This window comes from Fukomys damarensis, unplaced genomic scaffold, assembly GCF_012274545.1.
Source record: "Fukomys damarensis isolate Sample0158 unplaced genomic scaffold, DMR_v1.0_HiC HiC_scaffold_24, whole genome shotgun sequence".
Lineage (NCBI taxonomy): Eukaryota > Metazoa > Chordata > Mammalia > Rodentia > Bathyergidae > Fukomys > Fukomys damarensis.
In genome coordinates, this window is record NW_022900936.1 from 56617313 (window position 1) to 56644560 (window position 27248).

General features: G+C 34.5%; 1 protein-coding gene across 2 annotated transcripts in view; it reads right to left on the minus strand.

Moving 5' to 3' along the window:
* The window catches only part of Slc9c1 (solute carrier family 9 member C1), a 123360-nt gene extending 98044 nt beyond the window's left edge, over window positions 1–25316 (minus strand). The window contains exons 1-9 of one of the 2 annotated variants that reach the window (XM_010630135.3): window positions 25225–25312; window positions 24839–24970; window positions 23374–23619; window positions 22490–22590; window positions 20738–20866; window positions 19572–19737; window positions 17035–17163; window positions 10429–10590; window positions 8818–8917 (exon numbers count right to left, since the gene is read on the minus strand). In XM_010630135.3, coding sequence (XP_010628437.1) covers window positions 8818–8917; window positions 10429–10590; window positions 17035–17163; window positions 19572–19737; window positions 20738–20866; window positions 22490–22590; window positions 23374–23515 — 929 coding nt within the window. In that variant the 5' untranslated portion in view covers window positions 23516–23619; window positions 24839–24970; window positions 25225–25312. Of the gene's footprint in view, window positions 1–8817; window positions 8918–10428; window positions 10591–17034; window positions 17164–19571; window positions 19738–20737; window positions 20867–22489; window positions 22591–23373; window positions 23620–24838; window positions 24971–25224 lie in introns of both variants that reach the window. The other variant, XM_010630136.1, reaches the window with a different exon arrangement.
* Window positions 25317–27248: the final 1932 nt, after the last annotated feature.

Sequence of the window (27248 nt, forward strand, 5' to 3'; positions counted from 1 at the left end):
GAAATGGACAGATTTCTAGATACTTATGAATTACCAAAGTTGAATGAAGAAGATAAAAAAAAATTCAAAATACCCCAATTACAGTGAAATTGAAAATGTAATTAAAAGTTTACCAATGAAGAAAAGCCCAGGTCCTGATGAATTCACTGCTGAATTTTACAAGACATTTAGAGAAGAACTACTGCTACAACTTTTTAAATTTTTCAATGAAATTGAAAGGGAAGCAATACTTCCAAATTCATTCCTTGAAGCAAGTATTACTTTGATTCCCAAACCAGGGAAAGACCCAACTAAAAAAGAGAACTACAGGCCAATCTCCTTAATGAATATAGATGCAAAAATCCTTAATAAGATACTGGCAAAAAGAATACAGAGGGTCATCAAGAAGATCAAACACTCTGACCAAATCAGATTTATTCCCAGGATGCAAGGATGGTTAAACATACATAAGTCAATAAATGTAATATAGCAGATTAATTGAGTCAAGGACAAAAACCATATGATCATCTCAATAGATGCAGAAAAAGCATTTGACAAAATTCAACACCCATTCATGATAAAAACCCTGCAAAAAATTGGAATAGATGGTCTATATCTCAACTTAATAAAGGCTATCTATGAAAAACCAACAGCCAACATCATATTAAATGGCCAAAACCTGAAAACCTTCATGTTAAAATCTGGAGTAAGACAAGGATAACTACTATCAGTACTCCTCTTTGATATAGTTCTGGAAATATTAGCCACAGCAATTAGACAAGAGAAAGAAATTAAAGCAATAAAGATAGGAAAGGAAGAAGTTAAACTTTCATTATTTGTTGACAATATGATACTCTACGTTGAAGACTGTCAATTATTTTTAAAGGAATAATAAAATACAAATCTGATTTACATGGTGATAGAATTAAGCTCTTGTCTAAAATCTCGCTACTGTTCAGAAGATGTGAATGAATCTCTTTTGTCAACTTCTTCATTTTATGGATAAATAAAATACAATCATGGTCTATTTTTAACATGTTCAACTTGTTACACCGGGGATTGAACTCAGGTTCTTGCACTTGCAAAGCAGGCCACTGAACCACTGAGCTAAATCCCTGGCCCATGACCTGTCAATTGTGGAGAGCCATCTAACTACAGCCTGCATCTGACATCAAAAGAGGATCTAAAGGTCCCAACCATTGATTTTGGGGGACTTTGGAGGACTGTCATCTTGTTCTTGCAGTGGCCTATACCGGGGATTGAACTCAGGTTCTTGCACTTGCAAAGCAGGCCACTGAACCACTGAGCTAAATCCCTGGCCCATGACCTGTCAATTGTGGAGAGCCATCTAACTACAGCCTGCATCTGACATCAAAAGAGGATCTAAAGGTCCCAACCATTGATTTTGGGGGACTTTGGAGGACTGTCATCTTGTTCTTGCAGTGGCCTATCCTGAGTGCTGGACATATTTTCACTTTTTTTCAGAGTATTTTTTTTCTTGAGTATTTCTTCTCTTCTTTTACCTTCCTTGCCTTTAAATAAATATTAATCTTTCAAATTCATAGATTGCCTTATCCAATTCTTTGAATGGGACATGATCCTGCAATGACTGGCTTCCACCACATCCAATAGCAAAATGATCAACATGAACCACCATGATATATTCATGACCTCATGTAATTATTTGTGTGTGTGTGTGTGTGTGTATACATGTAATGAGGACATTTATTAAATATCCTCTCAGCAAATTCCAAGCACACAACACAGTATTTTTAACTGTAATCTCCATCATAGTGGGCATTAAATTCCCTGAAATTATTTATATTATATCACTAAAACTTTGTTCCCTGTTCCTCTTTGTACTCTCTGTCCCTGAAACAACCTTTTTATTCTGTGTGAGTTTGACTATTTTAGATTCTACTATGTAAGTCAGATCATACAATATTTGACTTCCTTTGTCTGGTTTATTTCACATAGCATCTGTCTTCTAGCTTCATTCATATTATAAAAAAATGGTAAATTTTCTTATTTTTAAAACTATGGATATTTGAAAAGTATACAAAACTATGAGATTTTCTTAAAAGTATTTCTATTAGAGTTGTTTCTTCCTTGAGCTTAACAAAGTGGACTAATATGCCTTAAAGATTCAAATAATAGAAAGGTTAAAATAATATGTATAGATTTTTTTGAAAGAGAACACTCATTACTTGGGAGAATGATATATAATTCCATAATCTGCATATATACACACCAATCACACACAAATATTTATCTATCATCTCACACATTTTCATTACCCATTCATCTGTCAACAGACATTTAAGTCACTATTTTCCTATCTTAGCAATTGCAAATAATGCTGTAAGGAACATGAAAGAACAGGTGTCACCTCAAGATAATGATTTCATTTTTGTTAGATTATATACTTGGAAGAAGTAGGATTAAGCATATGCTTATTTTACTTTATTTATTTATTTTTTTGAGAAATCTCCAAACTGGTTGTAGCAGTTTACTTTCTCACCAACAGTGTCAAAGGGATTTCTTTTCTCCATTTTCTTGCTAATATTTAATACCTTTTGATCATGGCTATATTTACTAATATATTATTGTGTTTTTGATTTGCATTTCCCTGACAAATAGTGAAATTGACAATTTCTGCTTAGAGAACTGAAGTTATGCGGTGGATTTACCTTTGTAAGTGATGTAATGTTTGTATTTTGCAACTTTCAATATGCTGTCTTTGTTCTGTGCTCTTGAAATTTTAACTTTTGTATTATATTGGAGGCTATACCTGTTTCAGATTTTAACTTTTGTATGATGTGGGAGGTTATACCTGTTTGAGATTTAAACATCTCCTGTACCTGGATTTCCATGTATTTCCCAAGATTTAGCAATATTTTTTGCTATTATTTCATTAACTAAATTTTCTATGCCTTTAATCTGTTTCTTGGTGTCCTCTTCGATGCAATGAAAAATCATAAATCTGCTTTTTAAATTGTGTCCCAGAGTTGTTTTACATCTTACTTATAGTATTCTTTTTTTCTGCCTGAATGGAATAACTCATCAACCTCATCTTCAAGCAATTATGTCTTCTGCTTGATCTAGTTCAGTGACTCCATTGAGTTTTTTTTTTTTGATGCATTGAGCTTTTCATTTCCAATATTTTTTTTAGAAAATCTACCTTTTTATATAATTGTTCTTTTATTTCCTCCAATATTTTCATTAATTCATTCCGATGCTTATCTTCTTTGAAGTACTTGATCATCATAAAGTTACTTCTTGAGAAATGTTTAGCACTTAAAAGTTTCAAACCCATAGCAGAGGTTTTATTCTTCTTGTGTTTCTATGTTAAGATTTGCAGATCTTTCAGGAAGGTTATGTCTTCCATTTTATGTAAAGTTCTTAGTGAAAATCCCTCTTTTATTTAGTTTATTGGTACATTTATGGTATACAGTACAATTACTTTCATTATTGGGATCGTGTGCCTCTACATGACAGGTCTTGGTTCTCATTTTTTCCCCCTTGTCCATGCCCTCCCTTCACCCCCTCTTCCTCTCCCCATTTACAATCACTTTATTTCCATTTTTTCATTTTCTCATATTTTTTTCTTTTCCCTTATTCCCTTTCCCCTACCCTTCCCATTTTCCCCACACCTTTAGCACTTTTCTTCCTATTTCACATGGTCAATTATATCATTAGGATCTTATGTACTGTTACAGTTTTTCACACCAGAGAAACTATTCAGTATTTCCACATATGTGACTTATTTATTTCACTTAGGAGTATATCCTCAATATGTATCCATTTTCCTATGAATGAATCTAATTTCTCATTCTTTATGGCTGAGTAGTATTCCATTTTATAGAAAAACCACAACTTCTTTATCCAGTCTGCAACTGATGGGCAAATGGGCTGTATCCAAGTTTTAACTATTGCAAACTGTGCCGCTATACACATGGTTGTGCATATATCACTGTGGTATGATTCTTTTAATTCTTTTGGAAAGATACCCAGCAGAGGGATGGCTGGGTCAAATGGAACCTCTCATCCCAGCTCTTTGAGGTATCTCCATATTGATTTCCATAGTGGTTGCACCAGTCTGCACTCCCACCAACAATGGAGAAGAGTTCCATTCTCCCCACAACCCTGGCCAACATTTGTTGTTATTGTGTGATTTCTTGATAGCAGCCATTCTTTGTGGGGTGAGGTGGAATCTCAGTGTTGTTTTCATCTGCATCTCTCAAATCACCAACATTTTTTCATATATTTACTTGCTGCTTTTACTTCTTTGTTTGAGAAATGTCTGTTCATTTCAGATACCCATTTATGAATTGGGTCTTTATATTTGGGGGGGCTGACTGTTCTGAGTTCTTTATATATTCTTGATAATAGTCCTTTGTCTGAGGAGCAGCTGGTAAAAACTTTTTCCCACATTGCAGGTTGTCTCTTAGTTCTGTTGATGATTTCTTTTGCAGTACAGAAGCTTTTTAATAAGACGAGATCCCACTTGTTGATTCTTTGTGCTAGTTCCCGTGCTACTGAGGATTTGTTCATAAAGTCTTTTCCTATGCCAATGTCTTCAAGAGGTCTGCCTAACTTATCTTCCAGCAAGTTTAGTGTTTCTGTTTTAATGTTTATATCTTTAATCCACTTGGATTTTAATTCAGTGAATGGTGAAAGATAAGGGTCCAGTTTTAATCTTTGGCAGGTTGAAATCCAGTTTTTCCAACACCATTTATTAAAGAGGCTATCTTTCCTCCACTGAGGATGGTCAGCTCCTTTGTCAAAGGTGATGTAGCTGAGTACATCTGGGAAAATCTCTCTTTTGAAGGCTCAGTCTCTAGTCCCACTCAGAGAGAAAGCAAACCATAGTAGAAATGACACAGAAAGACAAACCAGTCACCGAAATGCACTAAAAACAAATTACAACCAACAACTATGTCACTAATAACAATATAAAAGAAAGGGATAAAAAAGTTAAAAATCAGTAAAGGTAAAAGTAATGTTAATAATTAACAATGAATGTGGTTAAGAAAAGAGAAAATAGAAGAAGCAAGATTTTTTTAAAAAGGGAGAAATGAGGGCTGGTGATTTAGCTCAGTGGTTCCCTTACCTCCCTCCCAAGTTTGATCCCCAGTACCAAAAAAAAAAAAAAAAAAAAAGGGAAAAATGATAAACAGGAGAAAAGAGCAAGATATTTAAAAATCAATTTAAAAAACCCAGTTAATATATTAAAATAAGTAAATAAATAATGAGATAAAAGAAAAAATATGAAATGAAAAAACTAAAGAGAGAAAGAAAGGAAGGGAAAAAGGAGAAAAAGAAAAGTGAGTAAAAACATTTCTGCCTGTGAGAGTATTTGGATTGCAAAAGTTTCTTTCTATGACTCTGATATTGTAACCATCAGTTAAGGAGGGAAAGTAGTGAGTCACACAGGGCACCTCTTGTAGTTCTTCTCTACTCCAGCCTATCAGGCTGGGGCTGTATGGATGCTGAGCCTTGCCCCACCCTTCCCTAGCAGAGAGAGCCAGTGAATTGTATTCTTTTAGACTCAGCACTATGTTCACTTTAGAAGATATTTGGTTCCAGTAGTGGGAAAATGACTACTACAGAATGTGATAGCTGTGGGTTTCTCCTGTGACTAGGGATGTGCCAGTCTATTGCTTATTATTGGAGCTGCCAGACCTCTCCAGGCTTATATTATGGTTGTACAGTCAGATTCTTCTCTTCCCAGGGAGCTGAGGTTGGCACTAAAGAATCCTTCATGTTTGTGTAAATACCAAATAGTTTCTCTGGTGTGAATAAACTGTAATAGTACCTAAGATCCTAATGATATAATAGACAATGTGAAATAGGAAGAAATGGGCTAAAGGTGTAGGAAAGTGGGAAAGGTAGGGGAAATCTAATAAGGGAAAAGAAAAAAGTATGAGAAAATGAAAAAATGGAAATGAATTGTATGTAAAGGGGGAGGGGAGGAGAGGTGAAGGGAGGGCAGGGACAAGGGGAAGAAATGAGAACCAAGACCTGTCATGTAAAGGTACAAGATCCCAATAATGAATGTAACTGTACTGTATACCTAAAATGTACCAATAAACTCAATGAGGAAAAAAAAAAAAAAGAATACTTCATGTTTTACTCTGCATTGTCTTTCTTTGTCTCTGCTGTTTAGCTTTCCTTTTACCTCATGATTCCCAGAACCTTTCCTCTCTTCCTCTCCTCAGAATGCAACTTCTCCTTTCTAAGTCTAAATACTTTTCCTTCAGGGTCACTCAGATGCATTTCTATTCTGTCTTCTCATCTAAAAGTCTCAAAATTAGTCTTTTTAAGTACCGTGAAATGTAATCAAACTAGGTCAGCAAAAAGAAGTTGTCGTGACACTTTCATACACAGTAGAAATTGATGGGAGCAATTTGATGAGTATGAAACCAGATTCTCTAAGGAATAAGTGTCCATCACACTTTGGGTTTATGAGCCGAACAGCCACCCTTCGAATACACCCAGTAGATGAATGCATGTACTCGTATTTGTATTTGTGCATGTACACAATGATTTGAGCATACTGAAAAAGACCTCCCATTTTTTTTTAAAGTTATGACTTGTTTTAAAAAACATAGATCTTTTCAGGTAACAATGAGCCATAATCCTGTGTATATATAATTTTGTAAAACTGATATGTGAAAATGTGGTATGTGAATATTTATGTGAGATTTTAAAAACTAGAAGTCCTATAGTCTTACTTATAAATGTTGATTCTAGTACATCTAAGCATCTGTATTATTTTTATTTTCCAACAATATATAGGCAATAGCCCAGAGGATTGGTAGTGGACTGGACATTTTAGAGAAGTGAAAGGCAGAGAAAATTGGATTTGTAGAAGCTAGTGAGGAGTACTTTCTATTTTGGAAAACTTTCTCTCTAATAAGGTGACAAATGAATAGAAACATGAAAGAGGTGAGGCAGCCACTTCTGCCAATGTACAGGAGAAGCTCTATCCAAGAGTATAAACACAGAGAAGTAAGTCCAAATAAGGGAGCATTTTGGCAAATTTGAGGAATATCGTGTTGATCAGTATGACTAAAGAAGAGTGTGTGTGCATGAAAATGATAGAAAAAAATCATAGAGGTAGCAGGGATGCCAGCTATAGGATTTACCATTAGTGCAATTTTGACCTAACAAAAGAAAAGTTATTAATAAAAAATTATTAAATGTTTCAAAGTGATATTAATAAGGAGAAATTAAATATGAGTCATGTTAAAGTCTGTAAAAAATCACAAGTTCAATGAGTTATGATCACAGTGTAGTCGCAGAGTTGCTGGAACTGGAGGGCATACAACAGCATGGAAGATGAAAAGATAGGGGATAGTACAGTTTTTCTCTTAAGGTGTTTGATGGATCTGTTGTAGGCTATTGGGGTATACAATAGGATTTTGCCACTATTAGCTTAAATTTCTACACTCTTGGAGGGTAAAATTTTGCACAATATCTACCTTTTAGATAGTAAAATTCTTGAAACTGAGCTTATACAGTGGTTATTTAATGTCTATGGAAGTGGGTGGCTGAAATAGAATGATGAACATACTCAAGAAGAGAGATGTTTTAAGAACTAAAAGCCAAAAAAAAAGTAGAAGGATCAACTGTATTGACAGTGACTTCACTAAAAATAGTAACAGAGTAATGCTGGAGAGAGTCCCAGAAATACAGAAGCCAAGATCTTTACAAAACAAAAAGTGTGATTCAAACTTCTAGAGACACCAAGAGGGTAGAAGATGGTATAATCCTATGGTATGAACTTCAAAATTGGGTTCTTTGAGGAATAAGGAGAAACAATTATTTAACAATTATTTAACTTTAAAATATAGAAAGGTCACATAGCAGATTCCATAACACCAGGATGCAGGTGAAAAAGATAATAAAAATTTTAAAGAATGCAAGAGTGGCAATGTCTTTGAGAGAGATCTAGCCTTCAGTTAAAGTAAGGTGAAAGGAAGTTTCTGAATTAATTCTCTATATGTATAATTACAAATTTGTGTGATGTTTTAATTTTTTAAACCATTGCTCAATAAATATTGCCTTGCTACAAGTAAAATTGACTTTTCTTGAAATTGACATGAAATCTAAATGAAGTACATTAGAATCTTTTAAGATCTTACACTGCTAAGTTTCTGACTTCTGAATTCCTTATATCTTTTGTAATAACTTTGACACTCCAAAAATCGCTTTTGTTTATTTTTAGAGCTCTATTGACATATATGTTGTCCTTGAACATTTAGGTCTCGTTCCTACCTGTTCATTGTACCCTGACTCTAGGCTGACACAGATTCCACTCATCCCATAAGCTGGGTGCCTTTGAGCAAGGCATGGAACACTTTTACCCACAGTTGCCTTATGTTTAGTTTGGACTTACTGTCTTTTTTGATATTACTAATCCTATTCAATATTTTTATGTTAATTTATATTTTTAAAAGCAATATTGCATTAAAATGTGATTTACTTCAACTGCTGCCATTTTTTGCCCCCTCTTCAATTTTAAACCTGAGATGAGAGTCTCACTGGTTTAATCCTGGCCTGACTAGTGTCTGTAGGACTTAGACTGAAATTACTGAATTAATGTTCAGAGATGATAAGTTAGTGGGTAACTGAGTCAGCACGAATTCAAGGTAAGGTTATAAATTTTGCCCAAAATTAAAAGATTTGAAGGTACAGGTAAAAAAGCTTTTCAAGAAGTGTTTATAAAGGAGTTAGTTTCTATGACAATATCTTACTTTGGGCAGTAGATGTGGTTGTATCATAATAAGTTTCCAAGGAAGAAAGCAAAGTGAAAATACGTTAGCTACTCACTCAAAAAGAAGTGTTCCAATTCGTGGTTTAAAACTTGTAGAATTTAAAAAAAGTCCTATAGAAGTGATGGTAAATATTCCAGACAGTCCAACTAGCTCACCTGTTTTTTAAATGAAAGAAACATAAAGTTTTACCATAGCGGCACAAACACAAGGCTGCCCCACTTTGTTCCAGCTGGAAAATATTACAAATTATCACCACTATGATTGTCCTGTTTCCTCCTCAGATTCCCACCCAACCGTGTAGTGAAGTCCATAGTGGACATACTTGCACTTCTTCGGCTTCAGGTAATTAGCAGGTACATAAGAGCTCACAAAACTTTTCATGTACTCTAGTGAGGTGTGAGAACCCTGCACAGAGCTGTTTCTTTCTGAGGTACTCAGGACCGCTGAAGTGGAAGTGACCTGATGAGTTCTTTATGGATGAGCCCACTTCATATAGCTTCTTCTCGGCAGACAGTAGAAGATGGAAATAGTGCGTGATAAAAGAAGTGGGGGGATCTGGTCCAACCAAGGCCAACTGTGGATCTATTTACCCAGCACATTTTTTGGGGTGAATTTACTATGAAAGATTGAAAAGTATAAAAAATGGTGGCATTTTCTTTTAAAAAGTACGTCTACTAGAGGTGTCTCTTCCTTGACCTCAACAAAATAGTGTATTATAGCTTAAAATTAAAATAATAGGTAAAGTATAGATATAATAGTTTTTGAAAGACAGCTCATCTATAGTCTGTAGAATATTCTACATCTATATTCTAACTGCATTACTATATGCAGTTAGAATGATAAATTTTCCCAAATCTTCCTTTTGTAACAAACATTAAAATTAATTTTACTGTTGTAAATAATGTTTAGGATTTAACTGACATGTTCTCCTAGTTAATTTCCGTAAATAGTCTACAAGTACAGTCATCCCTTGCTGTTTACTAGTAACACGTTCCAGCACCACTCCCCTATCAAAATGTGATGATGCTCAAATCACTTATATAAAATGTATAGCAGATGTATATAACCTTCCATATACTTCTATATTCTTTAAATACTGTATATACTTTAAATTATCTCTAGATTACTTATACTACATCTGATGTAAATGCTATATAAATATTGCTAGGCTGTATTTAGGGAACAATGATCAGAATTTTTAAAAATCTGTAAATGTTCAAAACAGATACATTCAATCTGGCTGGTTGATGTTAAATTGGCAAATACAGAGGAAGGCCTAATGTATATGTAAATTATAGGAATTTTCCTTTGGGAAGAAAACCACATTATGCATCTTATAAAACAAGCAGATTAATTCTTATTTAAATCTTCTTATAACCAAAATTCCTTCTCTTGGAAAGGCATAGTACAGCACTCAGTATAACTATAGTTTTATCAAATTATTCTTTCTATTATGATAATACTTGATTTATATATCTTGGTACATTGTTGTCTGTGATACATATTCACAACTTTTACCTTTTTGATGGACTATTTTAACAAAAATATTGCACCTTGATAGGCTGATAAAAAAACCTTGCCTATTATGTATTTTCCTGACATGTGTGTTCTTACTTTGAATCTTTATATTTTATCATTTAATTTTAGGCATAGACCCTTCACTTACAAATGTAATAGATGAGGTACAGCGCTGTAAAGATGAGAATTGTGTAACTGACATCATCAAAATGAATGTCAGACATCCACGACTGAATCAGTTTTGAACTTAAAATTCCAAACAAGAGACTTCCTACAATATCTGTCCAAATTGCTAGCATAATATCATGGGCTATAAGAAAAGGGAGAAAATAGAAAACAGTTAGTAGAACTCATGTGCCTTAATTTTAAGTGATGCTTTTCTTTTTGTCTTTACCTTTATTATTGAAATGAATATTAGAATGCAGATATCGCTTCAATTGTTTGTTTTCAAATTAATGTGTATTTATTGTAAAAATTTATACTAGAAGTGGGAAGATACTTAGAGCAATTGGTTTATATGCTTGGAAAAATCAGTTTTATTTCTAAAATATAAAAGATACCTTTTTCATTTCCTATTGCAACAAGTTTGTTGATATATAATACACATCAAGGCCCTTGTTTTCCACATCAGCCCTTCCTGAACCCACAGAAGCAAAATATTTGTTTTGTGCTTTAATAATATTCAATTTACAATAATAGAACTATTAAAATTGTTCTACTTGGGCTGGGGATTTAGCTCAGTGGTTCTGCCGCCTGCCTTGCAAGTGCAAGTTCCCAAGTTCAGTCCCCAGTGCCAAAAAAAAAAAAAGTTCTCTACAAGCTTCTCCCTTCAAAAAGGTGATTTTTTTCAGACTTCTTAGTTGAGTTGTTACTGTCTTTGTATATAGTATAGAATTTGCTTATAAGAAAAGACAGTAAGGGAGTAAACTGTGAGCAATGTAAATAGAAAGATGGGTAGATAAAGTTTTCAATATGCTCTCCTACTTCAGTGTACTTTAAAGACTGCATTATAGATTTTCCTTTGCTTATCTGTTCTAAGATACATTTAATGCTAGAAGAGTTCACTCCTGGTTTCATTTACTATTTTCATTAATTAGCCTTTTTAAAAACCTACTTATTTAGTCACTACATATATTTACTATATAACTCATCTATTCTTGTTTTTTAATTTTTCATGAATTTGTGGATGACTTGTATAATTTATATATTCTTTTACTTTGAATTTAGAACTTTGGATCATATTTTGCTTTGCTTTGTGTTTATTCAGGAGACTGAACTAGAAAGACAAAAGAGGTTATTGCAATGGAATGTAAACCTGAAATGAGTGTACTTGACATTTGCCCCATGTCCTATTGGCTAGTCACAGTCAGAACCTTAAGTCTCCCATGGATGACTTGGTGCGAAAGAGTGTTATGGACAGATTTTATTAATTTAATTTTCTTATTCCATTCATTAATGAATGCTGCTGTTTTTGGAATTCGACAAATGATCTCTTTGGCAGAATCCAGAATCTAAAAAAGTTCTTGTATGGGCCATTGTACATTATGTTTTACTGTGGCTCTAAATAAAATGTAGCAGGTAGATAACAACTGAGTCTGGGTGTTTTCTTAAGCATCAGACTATTCTCAGTCCTATTTAAAATGTCTAATAAATTACTCTTGAAAAATTCTAATCTTCAATAAGTGAATGGTTTGTGCTACTATTCTTTTCGGCTATTGTTATTCTTAAAACTAATTTTTGCTGAGATTGAAAAGACCTATAATTTTTTAAAGAATCACTAATCCTTATAGAATTCTTGACTTTTATATTTCTTAACTTTTCTGTCATTTCTAGTACCTTCATCATAATCATTCTATTGTTACACAAAGCCCAAAGAATGAGCTCCTACTACCCCATTCAAGTATTGTCATTATTATGAATATGAAGAGTTTTGGTCTATTCAAAACAAAATTTTCAAATTCTTATGGTACAAAAATGTATGTCTTCTTTGGAGAAATACCTGATCAGGGTCTCTGCCCATTTTTAAATTGGATTTTTGTTTCCAAGATATGGAAACTCAAATGTCTATCAACAGGTGGATGGATTTTAAAAACATGGTATGTAGGAACATAGAAATACTATTTGGTCTTTGACAGGAAGGTAATTCTACCATTTGCAACAACATGGATGAACTTAAGGGACATTGTCCTGGGTGAAATAAGCCAAGCACACACAGAAAGATTACTGAGATGGTTAAACTTGATTGTGTCAACTTGATTGGCTCAAGAGCCACCCGGGAGATCAGTGGAGCACGCTTCTAGGTGTGTCTGGGTGAGTCATGGAGATGTGACCTCGAGTATTATATCTGGTCCCTTGCCCCATTCTCTGCTGCTGCTCTCTGCTGCTTTGCTTTCCTGACCATGAATTAAATAGTTATGCTCTGCCCTATCTTTCCACCATGGTGTTTCTGCTTTGGAGCCTGCTAACCATGTACCGAATCAGGAACTACATTAAACTTCTTCAAGTGGTGGGTGTCAGGTGTCATGTCCTGGCAATGGGAAAGCTGACTACGACAATCACATTATCTTACTTATATATGGAATGTAAAAAACTTGAGCTCATAAAAGTAGAGAGTAGAATGATGGTTACTAGACTCTAGGTGGGAGGCATCAGGAGAGTAGGAAAATTGTTGATCAAAGGGTACAAAGTTTCAGAGGGACAAAAGAAATCAATTTTGAAATCTATTGCATAGCAAAGTGACTACAGTCAATATCACATATTATCTATTTCAAAATAAGGGAGTAAAATTCAAATGTCTCATCATAAAAAGTTACAGGTAAGCAAGACAATGGATACATTAAATTGACTTAATCACTTACTCATACTGTAATACTTCAAAATGTCACACTACTCTACAAATATATATATATATATGACTTGTTAATTGCAAATAATATTAATTTAAAAACACTCATTATTATTTCTAAGTTGAGTTTCTTTTTAATATGCTAAAACTACACTTAAAATTTGGGAAATTTGTCCAGTTAACTTGAAGAGCTTCTTTCATTCGGTCTCTCCTAAGGAGTATATATATTTATTCAGTACCTACTGTGTGTCAAGTGGTGTAGGAAATCCTGGATACTCTACTAGAAAGTAGTACTTTAGTAGTACTACTAGAGTAGTTTTGCTCTGGTAGAAGTCCCAAACTCATAGAACTTATATTCTAGATCTAATGTAACACAATGAGAATAGAAATAGAAATGCCTCTGAGACCCTGCTGAGTGAATCTCTTATGCTATGTTGGCCTGTCAAACTAAAAAACTTCTTTATTGTTGGTCATCACAATGGCTTTAATTTTCCCTCTAGATAAATAATTTTGCAGTATCTATTTCTGTTAATACTGTTTTTATGCTTATCTGATTACATCCTAAATCCTAAAAGTGAAACTGCTGCTCCTTTATTGTTATTGATATTTTCAGATATTTCTTAATTTTTATGATGCCCTTCCCAGCAAACAGGAGTCTTAGCCCGTAATAGACTCAGTGCCTGGAGCCTGGCATACCAGTGGGCAAAGAAGTGGTCATCTATATAGAGTAAGTAACAGGGAAACAACATGTGAATCACAAATAAGAGTAAGTCTTGGGTCAGGAAGCTGGAGGAGCCAACTCCAATAGCATAAGTGGAAAGCAAGAACCAAACCAAGATAAAGGGTGACTGATAGAGAAGCAGCAACAACTGTGCCAACAAAAAACAAGGCTGAATTTGGAAAACAAATTCCAAAATGGTTCTCTGAGATAGCACAATGGAAGGAAAAGTATCCTTTTTTGAGTCTTGTCCATAAACATCTATTGGTAGGGAGGGCAATATCAGGATTGTGGAGGTGATTTGGATTCTTTCTCAACTATACTCATCTTGATGGCTGAAAAGGAGCCATGGTTTCTAGGTGTTCCAGGTAGAATGATCAATATCTCTGGGGACAGTTGGAACATGAGAGAATTCCATGAGTGGTCCTCTGAGCTATGTGAATTTTGGGCATGGGCTGGCCATGACAGAGTTTGGTGTTTCCTGTCACTGAAATCTAGAACGGAGGCTGGCTCTGGTTTCAAAAGCATATCCAAATCTTGAGGGTTAGACACCAGTTTGAAAGTTGCTTTCTTCTTTAAGAAAGAAAAATAGTATTTAATAGGTAACATATTTACTGGCTTTGTTAAGCCAGGAAAAATATCCAAGCAAATGTAGTATTACTGTTTTTAAACTCGTTTTACCCAATTTGAATTAGGTAAGAATTCTGAGTATAGTAACTATTATTAATTTTCTTTATTATTAAATATATAATGACATCAAAGAGTAACACTGATATTAAGAGCTCAGCTCAAGGCTCTAAAGGCCAAGAAAATAAATTAACTTTTCTTTTTCTTCCAGAAGAGCTTTTATTACAAAAGTAACTGCAACTATTATTGATAGCGATTGCTTACAGTTTCTATTTCTTTGAGATCTAAAACAACCAAAACCCCACAATGTTCTGTTCCATTCATTGTTATCAAAACCATATTGCAAATTCTACAAATGGGAGGGGGCTCGCAGTTGTGTTCCTGGCTGCATTTCGAGGTTCTAGAATAAGAATTTTTGCACACTACACATTATTAAATAATTGTTGGATCAATGAATGGATGAATCAACTTCCACATCAATACCTTCCTATCTATGTTCTCTTTATCACCTTACAGCAAATATGAAAAATATCCTCTTGATTAGACTGTCAATATAATTTCTAATGTATGTTTCCCTGAAGTTCTGTGGCCAATATATTTTAAATGGAGCTTGGTAAAATATTGCTCCAGGTTGAGTAGCTGGACATGCATCCTCTGGCCTGACATATATGATTTTATTTCTTTGTATTTTTCTAGTTTTTCCAATCATCTTGAGTGTGGTTTGTTTGTTTGTTTGTTTGTTTGTTTGTTTGAGACAGGGTCTTCCTATGTAGTTCAGGCTGGCATTGATCTCACTATGTAGCTTAGGCTGGCCTCTAACTCATGGTGATTCTCCTGCCTCAGCTTCCTAAGTGCTGGAATTATAGGTGTGCAACACCATAAATTTTGAGATTTTAAGGTGCTTCTGAATATAGAAAATTTCTTGCTTTTCACCTTAGTCATCTTCAATAAGCTCATGTCTAAAGGATATTTTATGGTAAAAACTCTTTGTGCTTTATTGGGTCACCTCCCTTGTATTCTGGATTTTGCAAAAGGTTGTATATGTGGCTATTTGGTTTTCTCACGTTCCATGGATGGCAAATTTAAAGCCTTTAAAGCAGATGTACTACAGGTGTTCTGAACTTTCATGGCCCAGCAATCAACGATGGATTCAGTTTTATCAGTGTGTGGCTTACAAGTCTCAAAGGCTGAAAGCAAAGGTGTCCTATTTCCAACCAAGGTAACTAACTGTCAACTATCAGGACCAGTTCCTTTTAGGAAGAAGGTAAGGGATGGCCCTCAGAATGGATCTTCTTGGGAAAGAAGTCTTCATTTTAGAGTTTAGACATAAATATGTAAGGTGGGATAGGTGAGAATGGAGGTAAGCAGTGTCACTGGATGCTCAACAAAGAAGCACTCTCCAGTGCTAGTCTCCTCTTCTTAGTGATCAGAAAACTAACTTTGGGGCCAGGGATTTAGCTCGGAGGTTCTGCTGCCTACCTTGCAAGCACAAGGACCCAAGTTCAATCACCGGTACCAAAAGAAAAAAGAAAACTAACCTGGTATGCTCTTCACTTTTGAGGAGAGGGGGTAGTAGAAAAGCCACATTTTAACAGCATGAATTATTTGGCATCATGGAGACTCCCTGATGAGCTAGACTGGCTTGTAGGCACTTTCTAAATGTTTGTTTTTCAAAGAGATAGGATAAAGGTGGTGGAATGAGACAATACTGTGGGAGGCCTTAGAATAATGAAGCCACCCAATGGTGGAAAGGTGTACGTTATCAATTTCTTGAGAAGGCTCTAACGACTTTTCAAAAATCAGTGGAACTATCCATACAATAAAAAGGTAAATAACTTAATTATTTTGAAAATATTTTTACTTCACGAGCATCTTAAATGAGTCTTGTGGATTCATTTTATCCATTACCTGGTGTTTCAAAGACTACACAAGGAATAATTTTCTAGGAAGAAGAAAAGAAGTTTTGACTGGTGAGGGCCACTGAGATGCTTCCAGAAGTGCTAGTAATGTTATATTTCATGTTCTGGATGACAACTGCACAAATGTGTAGTTGATAACCATTCAGCTTTGAGCAGCTTTCAATTTTATTTATAAGCACCGCTTCCCGGCCCTATGGTGAACACACAACTCACACTTTCTTCCTAAACTGACTTTATGGTATTTGTCTCATAGAAGATAGTCTCAGGGAAAACAGGAGGGAAAGCTGCTCCCTCTCTTGCTAAGACAGGATGCACTACCTGGGCTTATCTTCTGTTTTCCCACACTTAAAAAAAAGTACCTCTTTCATCTTTCTTGTCTAACATTTTGATTCAGACCAAGCCTGTGGAGCACTGCTCTTAGAAGTGTCCTCATTGAAAGCCCTCCACAAGCCACACAACAAAGCCACAGCTAATGTTAAATAAAAGCTCTATGGTAGTGCTACATAAAAAGTAAATCATTACACTGGTTCTCATTGTTTTGTATCCATAAATGTAATTTATGGTAAGACATTACAAAATCTATATCAGCTTTCAGGAAATACAGAATTCTGCTTTTAAGAAATAAAGAAAGAAAATGGTCCTTACCTAAATTATGGTTTACTATGTGTTGACTTCTCATGTTAATATCCATAGTGGTAGAAAATACGATTAATGCTATAACACAGGTTATCACGCTTTCTCCATTAATCAAACTTATGAGACTTTTAGAAAGACCTATGTATGTTGAAGGGGGGGATTTTTTAGGAGAGAAAAATACCAGTATTAAAAGGATAAAATTTTATTGGCAAATAGAAAAATGTTCTCTGCTTTGGATTTATACTATTACACAATTTCTCTTACATGCTTATATTTCAGTTATAGTTGAAAACTCCCTTCAAGGAAAGTTAATTACTAAACTATTAATGAAATCCAAGTCTACATTGTAATCATTAGGTACAAGATGAATTGTGGTTCATTACGTTTATATAAGTCAAAGATTTAGTTTCAGTTCTCATTCTTTGTTTCAAATCACTGATTAAAAACGTAAAATTTATTAATTTTTTAAAAAATCCAGTGATTGGGCCTATGGAAGTGAATTTGTTGTTAAGGATTTTTAAAGTAAGACAGAAATGATGAATGATGCATTTATTGACCAAGGCTTCGTAACATGGCATCTCAGTGTTGAGGCAGTTATCCGCATAATCTAGTTAGATGTTGCCTGACTTCTCCATCTATTCTTTTCAATAGCTTTAGAAATCAAGCTGTACCCTATTACCAACTTTCATCCTAATTTTCCTCTCTCATGGTATTCAAAGTTTATGTATCTGTCAGTTATCCTTTTCCTCCACCATTAAATGTACTTGCTCTGGCTCAACTATGACTCTGAGAATCTTTAGTGTTTTACTAAAAAGGAGAAAACTGTTATTAGATAGTAAAAATTCTTTTTGTGAACCATCCCCTCCATAACTCTAAGTTTGCTGGCAGGAGAGAAGACAAGTCAAAGCAGTTTGTTCCTCTGCAAGCTCAATTGCCTTGAAGGCCCAGTTCTCCGCTTTGCTGTATCTATGCCTGTTGCTCTAAGACTGCACAAAAGGACCCATCTGTTTGGTTATGAGACATAATGAAAGCAGAGACTTTTGCTTCCTCTTGCTTAGGCTCCTGGAACCCTCCTGGCAGCATTTCCTGGCCACCCTCTAAAAGGAGCAAGAGCAGTACATGGAGGAAAGGCGAATTCTCCTGGTTGACACCATCCCAGATCACTTAGTCCACAGATATCCACCTCCTAGATGACTGTAGATGGATTTGTGAACGTACCAAGATGAGCAGAGTCCAGCCCATTATCATCAGAACTGCTTCCCAGATTGTTGTTTTAAGACACTACATCTGCAGTTTATTACCCAGCAAAACCTACTATGATGCTTTAATGGTTTCATTTAATAAATAAAATTAGCATATCAAAAAGAGAATATTTTAAAATAATGAATTTGGGGACACAAGTCAAAAAGCAAGATAATGTTGATGCACTTATGTATGGTATACATAGTCCTACATAGATTTTTTTATATTCTCAAAATATGATTGTGTATATAACATCTAGATATATAAAGAATATGTTTGCAAGGATAAAAGTTATCCATATTTATGAATTTATAAACATATAAATCTTGCTTTGCAAACTCAAGCAGAAATGCTGCTAAGTGGAAAATGCTTGAAAAATTTTTTTGAAAGGTGCAAAGTGAAGAGAAAAATAAATTCCAAAAATGAAGGCAAGATGGCCAAAATGTATGAGAATGACAAGATATAACAAATAGAATATTTAAACGCCAAAATAACAGGCTAGAAAATCAGTGACATACTATATAACAAGATATGACAAATTGCAGGAAAAGTATAAAATCAGCTCCTACGTGTTATAGCATTAACTTCCTCAAATATTTTGAACAGACAGTGTTGGTACTGAAAAAGCCATGTAAAGAGAGATGTGGAGTAAAAACGTGCAGAGAGGAAGACACGAATGTGTCACATGAATATTCTATTTTAAAACACTTTCTAATTGGCATCATAAAAATGCAACTTGGAAATATTAGGGATAATCTTTCTTGTGGAGGCTTTTGAAATATTTTGATTTTCTGGGTTAAATTAACTTGGCATTTTACCTTTCAATATAGATTTTTTTATACTGAAACTACTGCTATCACCAGCAATTTTATTGTTTTTCTTACTTTTTAAGCTTGGGTTCCCTATGATGACAATGACTCCAAAGATATTTTTTTAAATGTTATTATCCTACTGAGTGTTTTCATTTGGGCCAACCAACATATCTGGAACAACCAAACTGTAATTGATATTATAATACTCCAGAACTCTTCTGTTGGTTCAAGGTAGAAGCCTGTATAAATGAAGGCTTCTAAGCAATCACCTGCCCTAGTTCACAACTGGATATAATGCTCTTTTTGGACACTGCCATTTTCTTCTGTCCTAAGCATCACTTCCAGAATCTCTTCTAAAAATCTTCAATCTGTAATCCCTCACTACACAACTTTACAAAGTGGAAAGATACTACACAAAAAAATCTTAAAACTACGACACATTAATTACAAAATATGATAGCTTAACACAGAAAAAGAGAAAAATATACCTACCAAGGTCTTTTATGGCAGCTGCAGTTAACAGGGGATCTGAGCTCATAAGAATAACTGAAAATAGTGACCACTGCATGGGTTTCAAAAGCAATTTATTCACAGATTGCAGATACCACAAAATTAACATATAATTAACGAAGAAGCCAGGAATTGCAATTAAAAATATCTGCAAAGAAATTTATAGTAGAGAAATCAGATTGCTTCTGTGTTCCATTTTAAAAAGCAGGTAATCGGGATTATTATAGATGTAGAACCAGGAAGTACTAAAAGCACCCATTAACAGTTATAAAAGCGGGACTACCCAGGTCTCAAATTCTGAAGCCAAACCCTCCTGGACAGAGATAATGGAATGGCTTAGCAGAAAAAAAACAGCTTCTGCATTTTTTTCCTGAACTCCACGTGTTTGGATTTGGATTAAAAATATAAATTGTTCAAACAATTTTGCTTCTGATGTAGTTTAAGTAATGACCTCATTGTTACTAAATTTTTCATTTCTTTGAAAGAAGTGCACACTCTACATATAATCTCGAGTATTTTATCTCAAAGTTTTCCCCATGACCAGCAAAATCATTGTAGATTGCAAATTAGAGTCTGGCTGCATCTGTTGGTTTCCTTCTCAGCTTTTCTTCATTTCTACGTGGGTGTAGGAAGCTTTAGACTGTATGAACTGACTTGAAAGCATGGCTTTTCTCAACAAGTTTTTTCTAACTAGAGCTAATATACTTCCATAATAGTGCCCATAAGCTTCTCAGAATTAAAGTTATAATTGGTATGAAGTTCTGCCAGATTTTTAGAAACTTTTTATATGATTTCCCCCTAGGTTTTCAACATACCAGACAACTACCAAGATGTGATTTATTCACTAATATATGAAGCTAAATTTACTACTCTGATACCCTGTACTTTTCCCATCTTCTTGGTTTTCTATTTTGGAGCAATTTTTCTAAAAGTGCAAAACTGGCACATGGTTTATAAATGATTTTTTTTTTTTTAAGGCAAGGTCTCGCTATGTAGTTCTGGCTGGCCTTGAACTTACTATGTAGCTCTGGCTGATCTTGAACTCACAGTGATCCTCTTGCCTCAGCCTACTGAGAGCTGGGATTATAGGTGTGTGCCACTAAGCCCAGCTTCATGAATGAATTTTATTACAGAAAAATAATACTTACCTGCCACATTAACTTTTGGAGCATATATACATCTATTTCTAATGCAACATTAAACATAATTACTGGTATGAATATACCAAAAAATAACTCTGGATTCATCCATTGTATGGTAACTGCATATCTTTGGATCTAGTAATATAAAAATATTTTAGTATATGTGCTGCCAAAGCGAGTACTATAAAAATATTTTATCTTTCCCTGTCTTAACATATCAAACTCCTCAATCTCAACAAAGAAAGAAAATTATGAAAAGATAAAACACAATGTAATAAGTGCTAAAGTGTTCACGCTGCAGGATTTTCATAATTTCCCAACTGATTATTACCAATTGCAGAGTAAGGTTAATTGTATATCTTTGTACCTATTTTTTTAAAGACCGGGTATAGGGAAAATATTGACATGGAAAAACATGTAACTAATTTTAGCATACAAAAGAAAGATGCTTCAGGTATGTGGCTTATCATGCACAAAAATACACACACCCAAAAAGATTATATTAAATTCATAAAATCATAAATAATTAGACATGAATTATATGCAAGATACATGTGGAAGAATAAGACAGACTAACAGGAATAAAACCTGGAAAGTAAATAAAACTAATTAATGATGTTTACCATAAAACATTTAGTTGATTTTAGCGAATTTTATCATCTATTCAATGTTTGTTCATTAAGAAAACACTAAGTATATCTTTTTTGCATTAGATGTTAGGTGACATTGTTGCATTCTCCATGGGTTTCTTTTTAACTCCATGTCCTATGAATGCAGGCACTGATTGTTTTTCCTGTTACATTCATAACAACTGAAGTAATTACTTGCATCTGGTTCTTAGATGAATACATATTGTCTATAATTTTTGTGAATATTACTGGGTAAAATTGTTAAGAAAAGTTAATCATTTTTCAGACAAGTTCTCATATCTATGATTTTTTTACTAGGATTGGTAAACTATGGCTCCTGGCCCAAATTTAGCCCATTGCTCGTTTTCATAAATAAAGTTTTATTGGAACACAGCTATGACACTCATGTTTGCCTTGCCTATGATGGCTTTTGAGCTACAGTGGTAAAATTGACTGTGACAGAGATTATAAGGCCCACAAAATGTAAAATATTTATTTACAGAAATCTGTCACAAACTGAGCCACCACACTGTGTCAATAATAAATTCCATATATTTCATAGTAAATATTCTCTCTCTTCTTTATCTGATTCGAATTGTCATCAAGTACTTTGCAATACTGTAGCTGCCTTGACTATAGTTAGCCTAGCTTCTCACTTCCAACTTCTGGTAAGAGGTTCAATTTATGTTTCTTAATATAGTCTATCCTAGGCACACTGGAAACCCTAAGAAAAATTTTTAATTGAGGCCAAAAAATGGCTGGATATTAGAATTAGATTACTACTAAAATTGTGTATTGGCAACACAAAATTTCCCTGAGATCCTATGTTGTTAGTTAATTTCTTTTCTACATTTTTGAATTCTTATTAAAAACTTATGGGCCATTCTAACTCAGTAGCTGTATGGGCATTCCTTCTGATCTACCTATATACTTAAGACTGAGGCTCTGTTTTGAGTGTGTTTAGGCTGATCTCACCCTTTTCAGGCCTGGCCTTTTTTCAACATTGCAAGCATTAATCAGATGACAGAGCAGCAGAAAGGGGATGAATATTTTTATAAATTTTCTTAATCTAAATTTGCATTTATATCATTTTTAAATATAGTATAAAACATTCATTTATTATACTCACTTCAAAAGATGTAAAACTCAGTATTTCAAGACAGCATCCAAGTAAAAACAATATCACAGGGACAGGAATTAGAAAGATTTTCAAGTGCATGTTCAAAAATGCTGCAAAACATATGTTGCTACTGAAACACCATGAAGTATCATATTTATACAACTTTAATGTTATGATTAATTAGCAGAGTAACGAAAAGCTATTCATTATCAATTTCATATTTTCTATAATCAAGACCTTCCTTCACACTGCCTGTAATTTACCCCACAATAAAAACCTAGTTACATAGTACATATTACAAAGCCCACAATAAATCTTAACTTTGTTAATTGGTGTAATCAAGCAGCAATACACAATACTTACTAAAGCGCTTTCTTCTATTTCATTTGTCCTGCTTCTTTGTCATGTAATTCCTACTCAAGTCAAAGAAAGTAGGAAAGAACAAAAACAAGTGTTTTCCTTTAGTTTCTATAGTGTTCTTATAAGATCTGGGCTTATATTTGTCATTTGTATATGACTCATAGGACTCCCTACCCCAACATTTGATTTCCTGATAATTTGCTTCTACTAATCTCACCATTGAAACCTATGCCTGATCTAGCAAATAGGAAGGCATGAGCACTGTGAAGCTGACAGAAGTGATTAACATGCAAGACAGATAGATGCTACATCTTTCGCCTCAGGGGAAAACTATTCTTTCATCCATTGTATGGAGGATATTGTGCTAAAGGAATGAATTTAGCAATGACATTCTAACTTCCTACCACTGTTACTTTCTTTAATTCTGTATGTTAGCATTTATTACACATATCCAAGAAATAAAATCAGAGAGAGAGAGGGGGGTGGAGGGGGGAGAGAGAGAGAGAGAGAGAGAGAGAGAGAGAGAGACTTACCTCCAATAGTACAAATGAGAGACACTATAAGAATAATTTCAGGAAGATCATCAGCAGAATTCAAAAACACACGCTGGATGAATGACAACCATGTGTCAGAAGTATTATGAAAAATGACATGGGAAAGATCGATTTCATCCATGTTGTTTCATACAGTATTTTAAAATCTAATTCTATGTCTTTGCAAAATTCAGAGAGAATCAAAGGAACATAGCTTTCCTTTCTTGGTGGTCTTGTAATATTTTTCTAAAAAAAAAAAAGAAACCATATCACTTCTGTTAAGTATTTCTGGTGATATCTTCTTATCTTTCAAAGTTAGAGATGCCCATTTCTTTGATGAAGCTTTCATTTTAAATAAACTGGAAAAGGTAGAATCTTGTGTGATAAAGACTAGGGGGTGACACCAGTTGTTCTTTTACAGTGCCAAGCAATACTGTTATCATCTATTCTGTATCAACCCAACTATCTGAAAGAAAGATCCTTCATCTAACCATTCACCTGTCATTGATAACACAAACTGGGACAGGTCACTCAGCTCCGGAGAGTTACCCTTCTCTTATCTGAGCCTCTGGAAGCGTGTTCTGGTGTTTGCTAAAGGTGGCAAGTAAGATGAGGGAAGAATATTCTGATCTCACTTATTTTTTGTACAGACAGAAATTAATAGAAGATGTTGATAACCAATCACAACCTTCTATTATCTCATTTGGATCACCAACAGGTCAGATTTTCTCTTTGAAATATTGGCCCAGCAACCAAGAATGAATAGTATGAAAATCCCAAACAATTACTTAAGAATTATTAAATTGTTTTATCTCATGGTTACTTTTTGAAATAAGAAGAAGGGTTTAGATAAGGGTTTGAAACAATTAATAATTGTCACAGTCAGGTAATCAAACAGGCCTCTCAGGGACAGAATAGTTTTATATACATGGACTTAAATGTCCTACAGGCTCAGTATTTGCTATTAGCTTCTCATTCAGTTGCCTTAAGCAACCAGTTATTGAACTTCCTCTAATAAGCATTTTTCATATATACATACATTTTAAAAGCAGAAAAAAATCACATGCATATCATCTAGTGACACATGTATATATATTAGTGCATGATAGCAGTACAAAATAGTGATGCTAATTTTGGGGGACTGGCACATGCATATAACGTATTATCTTGATAATGGTTTGCCATGTAGGTTCTCTGCATTAAACTATCAGTTAAATAGCTAATATATAAAAAAATCTTCTTGTGTGAGGTAACTAATGATGGCCTTCTCAACATTTCATGTAGACTGACCAGCCAGCCAGCCAACTTCAGATATTATCTTTCTGGTGGAGGAGGGAGTCACGAAATTCATCCAGTCCCTGAAAGTGAGAACATTCTTCCCCCCTTTTTTTTTAATCATTGCATTTTGCAGGACCGAGATGACAAAAGTACCCTGAAGAGCACACTGTGAGGTCCCAGTACTCACAAAGCTCCAAAGTTCATGATGGTTTGTGGCTCATAAACAGCAGGGGTTGGATCACCTCCTTGGTAAACTCCACTCTTACACTAGGCACCCTTCCTACTACTCACAGACTTTGAAGGTGGATTGCCCGTTGCCCTTATGAATACAAAAGCATTATTCCCAAGCCAGTGACACATTCGGAGGAGTTTCAGGAGTTGAGGGGGAGAAAACAGAAAGCCTGGTTAATCTTTGGGAGAGGTCTTTCCTGATAGCAGTAAGAATGCCCCAAGAGTGAGTGACTGAATCTGAGCTGGAATACTATGGGAACATTTGCTTTTCTGGAAGAAAGGGTTGAAAGTACCAATGGGAAAAGGTGAACCTCCAGAAAAGGAAATGAAAGGAATGCTCACCGCCCAGAATCTCAGGAGGATACCTTGACGGTTGAGAGAAGCTAAGGCCAGCCATTTCCCTGACTTCAAAACCAGCCGAAACCAAGGGCAGTTATAACCGCAATCATTTCCTCCAAGTCCCACCCCTGGTCTGCATCCATTGGCTTGGGGCTCATAATCCTCGATTTGATTGGCTGATGAAATACAACGTCATTTCCCAGTATGCCCTTCATTTCACGCTTCAAGGCTGTTTATCTCTAAAAATAAATTAATCAAGGTTGAAGAGATACCTCCAGAAATTGTATTGATTATGTGGATATTAAACATTGGAATAGTGGATTTCTGGCCAAGTCAGTGGAAACTTTTCTCATAATTCTAGTGGGAGAAGGATTCCTGGATAAAATAGGATAGTAAAGATTTTGAAATATATGGATATTAGTGGGCAGGGGAAGGGATCAACAACAGAGGAGAATACACGACTATGTGGAGCAAGCAAGAGAATGAAATCAAGATAGGAGTAATGATATTTTCATTTTTTCTAAACATAAGTATATTGTAATCCAAATTAACAGTGTTACTGTGAAGACAATTTTTATATTTCTACTCTCACAGTATAGTTTGGGAAAAGTTTTGCAATGACTCAAATCTAGGTAATTATTTGGAATGTGAGATACCGCCTTAAACTTTCACTCTCAGGAAGTTTTTGTGGAACTATTTTGATGTGTATAAGAAAGAATGAACAAATTGGGTGCAGTGATGCATGACTGTAATCTTACCTACTTGGAAGGCTGAGGCAGGGAGGTCGAAAGTTTGATCCTGTCCCAATTTTTTTTTAAAAAAGATTGTTTTCCTGGGGATCTAACTTAGTGGTAGAGCACTTACCCAGCGTGCACAAGACTGTGTTCAGTTTTCCTCTCCCCCTGTCAAAAACATTTGCACAGCCCTGTCATAGCCACAAAATAATATCCATTGTTGAAGGAAATGAACTTTTCAGATTGACAATGTAAATCCATTATAGCAAAGAGCCAAATAAAGGAATTTAAAAAGTGATAAAAGAGATACAATGTTTTAATAAAATATAAGTTGAAATTGTTCCTGAGTAATTTATTTAGATGAAAATACAAGGATTTCATGGGAACCAGGGCTGTAATCTCAGTTACAAGAGAAGATACAGTAGATACAGATACAGGAGGCAGATACAAGAGGACTGCAAGCTGGAGGCAACTTAGTAAGATTCAGTCTCAAAAAAAAAAACGTGTTAAGGATGTGTCTCAATAGAAGGTCTTGGGTTCTAGCTAAGAACTTCTAAATATTTTTTGTCTTAAAAAATCCACTATTTGTTTTTGTTGATCTTTATTGTTCTAGTCTCTGATTACAGTATCATTTTAAAAATTTTTCTTCAGCTAACCTTGTGTTTAATTTGTTCTTTTTCTAGTTTCTTGAAATGTAAAGATAGGTCAAGAGCTTTTAAAACTTTTAAATGTAGACATTTATAGCCATATGATTACCTCTTTAACTACTTTTACTGTGTTCCATGTTTTGGTATTGTCTTTCCATACCAAATCTTGAAAACTGCCTTGAGAAGTTTTTGTTGTGTTTCCTTTTTGAGATCTTCTTTGATTTGTTGGTTTCTCAAGTTTTTAATTTTCACATGTGAAGTTTTGCATTTTTTTCTATTGTCAGTTTACATTTTCATACCATTGTGGTGAAAATACATACTTCATATGATTTAGATATTTCTGAATTTGTTAAAGACTTGTTTGGTGGCTAACACATGATTTATCCTGGAGAATGTTTTATATGCACGTCAATATTTATTCTGTTGCTATTTGATTAAATATTCTCTGAATGTCTACTAGGTAAACTTAATCTATAGCATTGTTCAGTGCTGCTATTTTACTGACTTGCCAGAAAGATGATCTGCTATTGAAAATGGACTATTGAAGTCCCTTAGTCTTATTGTGCTGATACCTATTCCTCTGTTCAGATCTGTTGGTGTTTACTTTTTATATTTAGGTGCTTCCAAGTTGGGTACATATATGTTA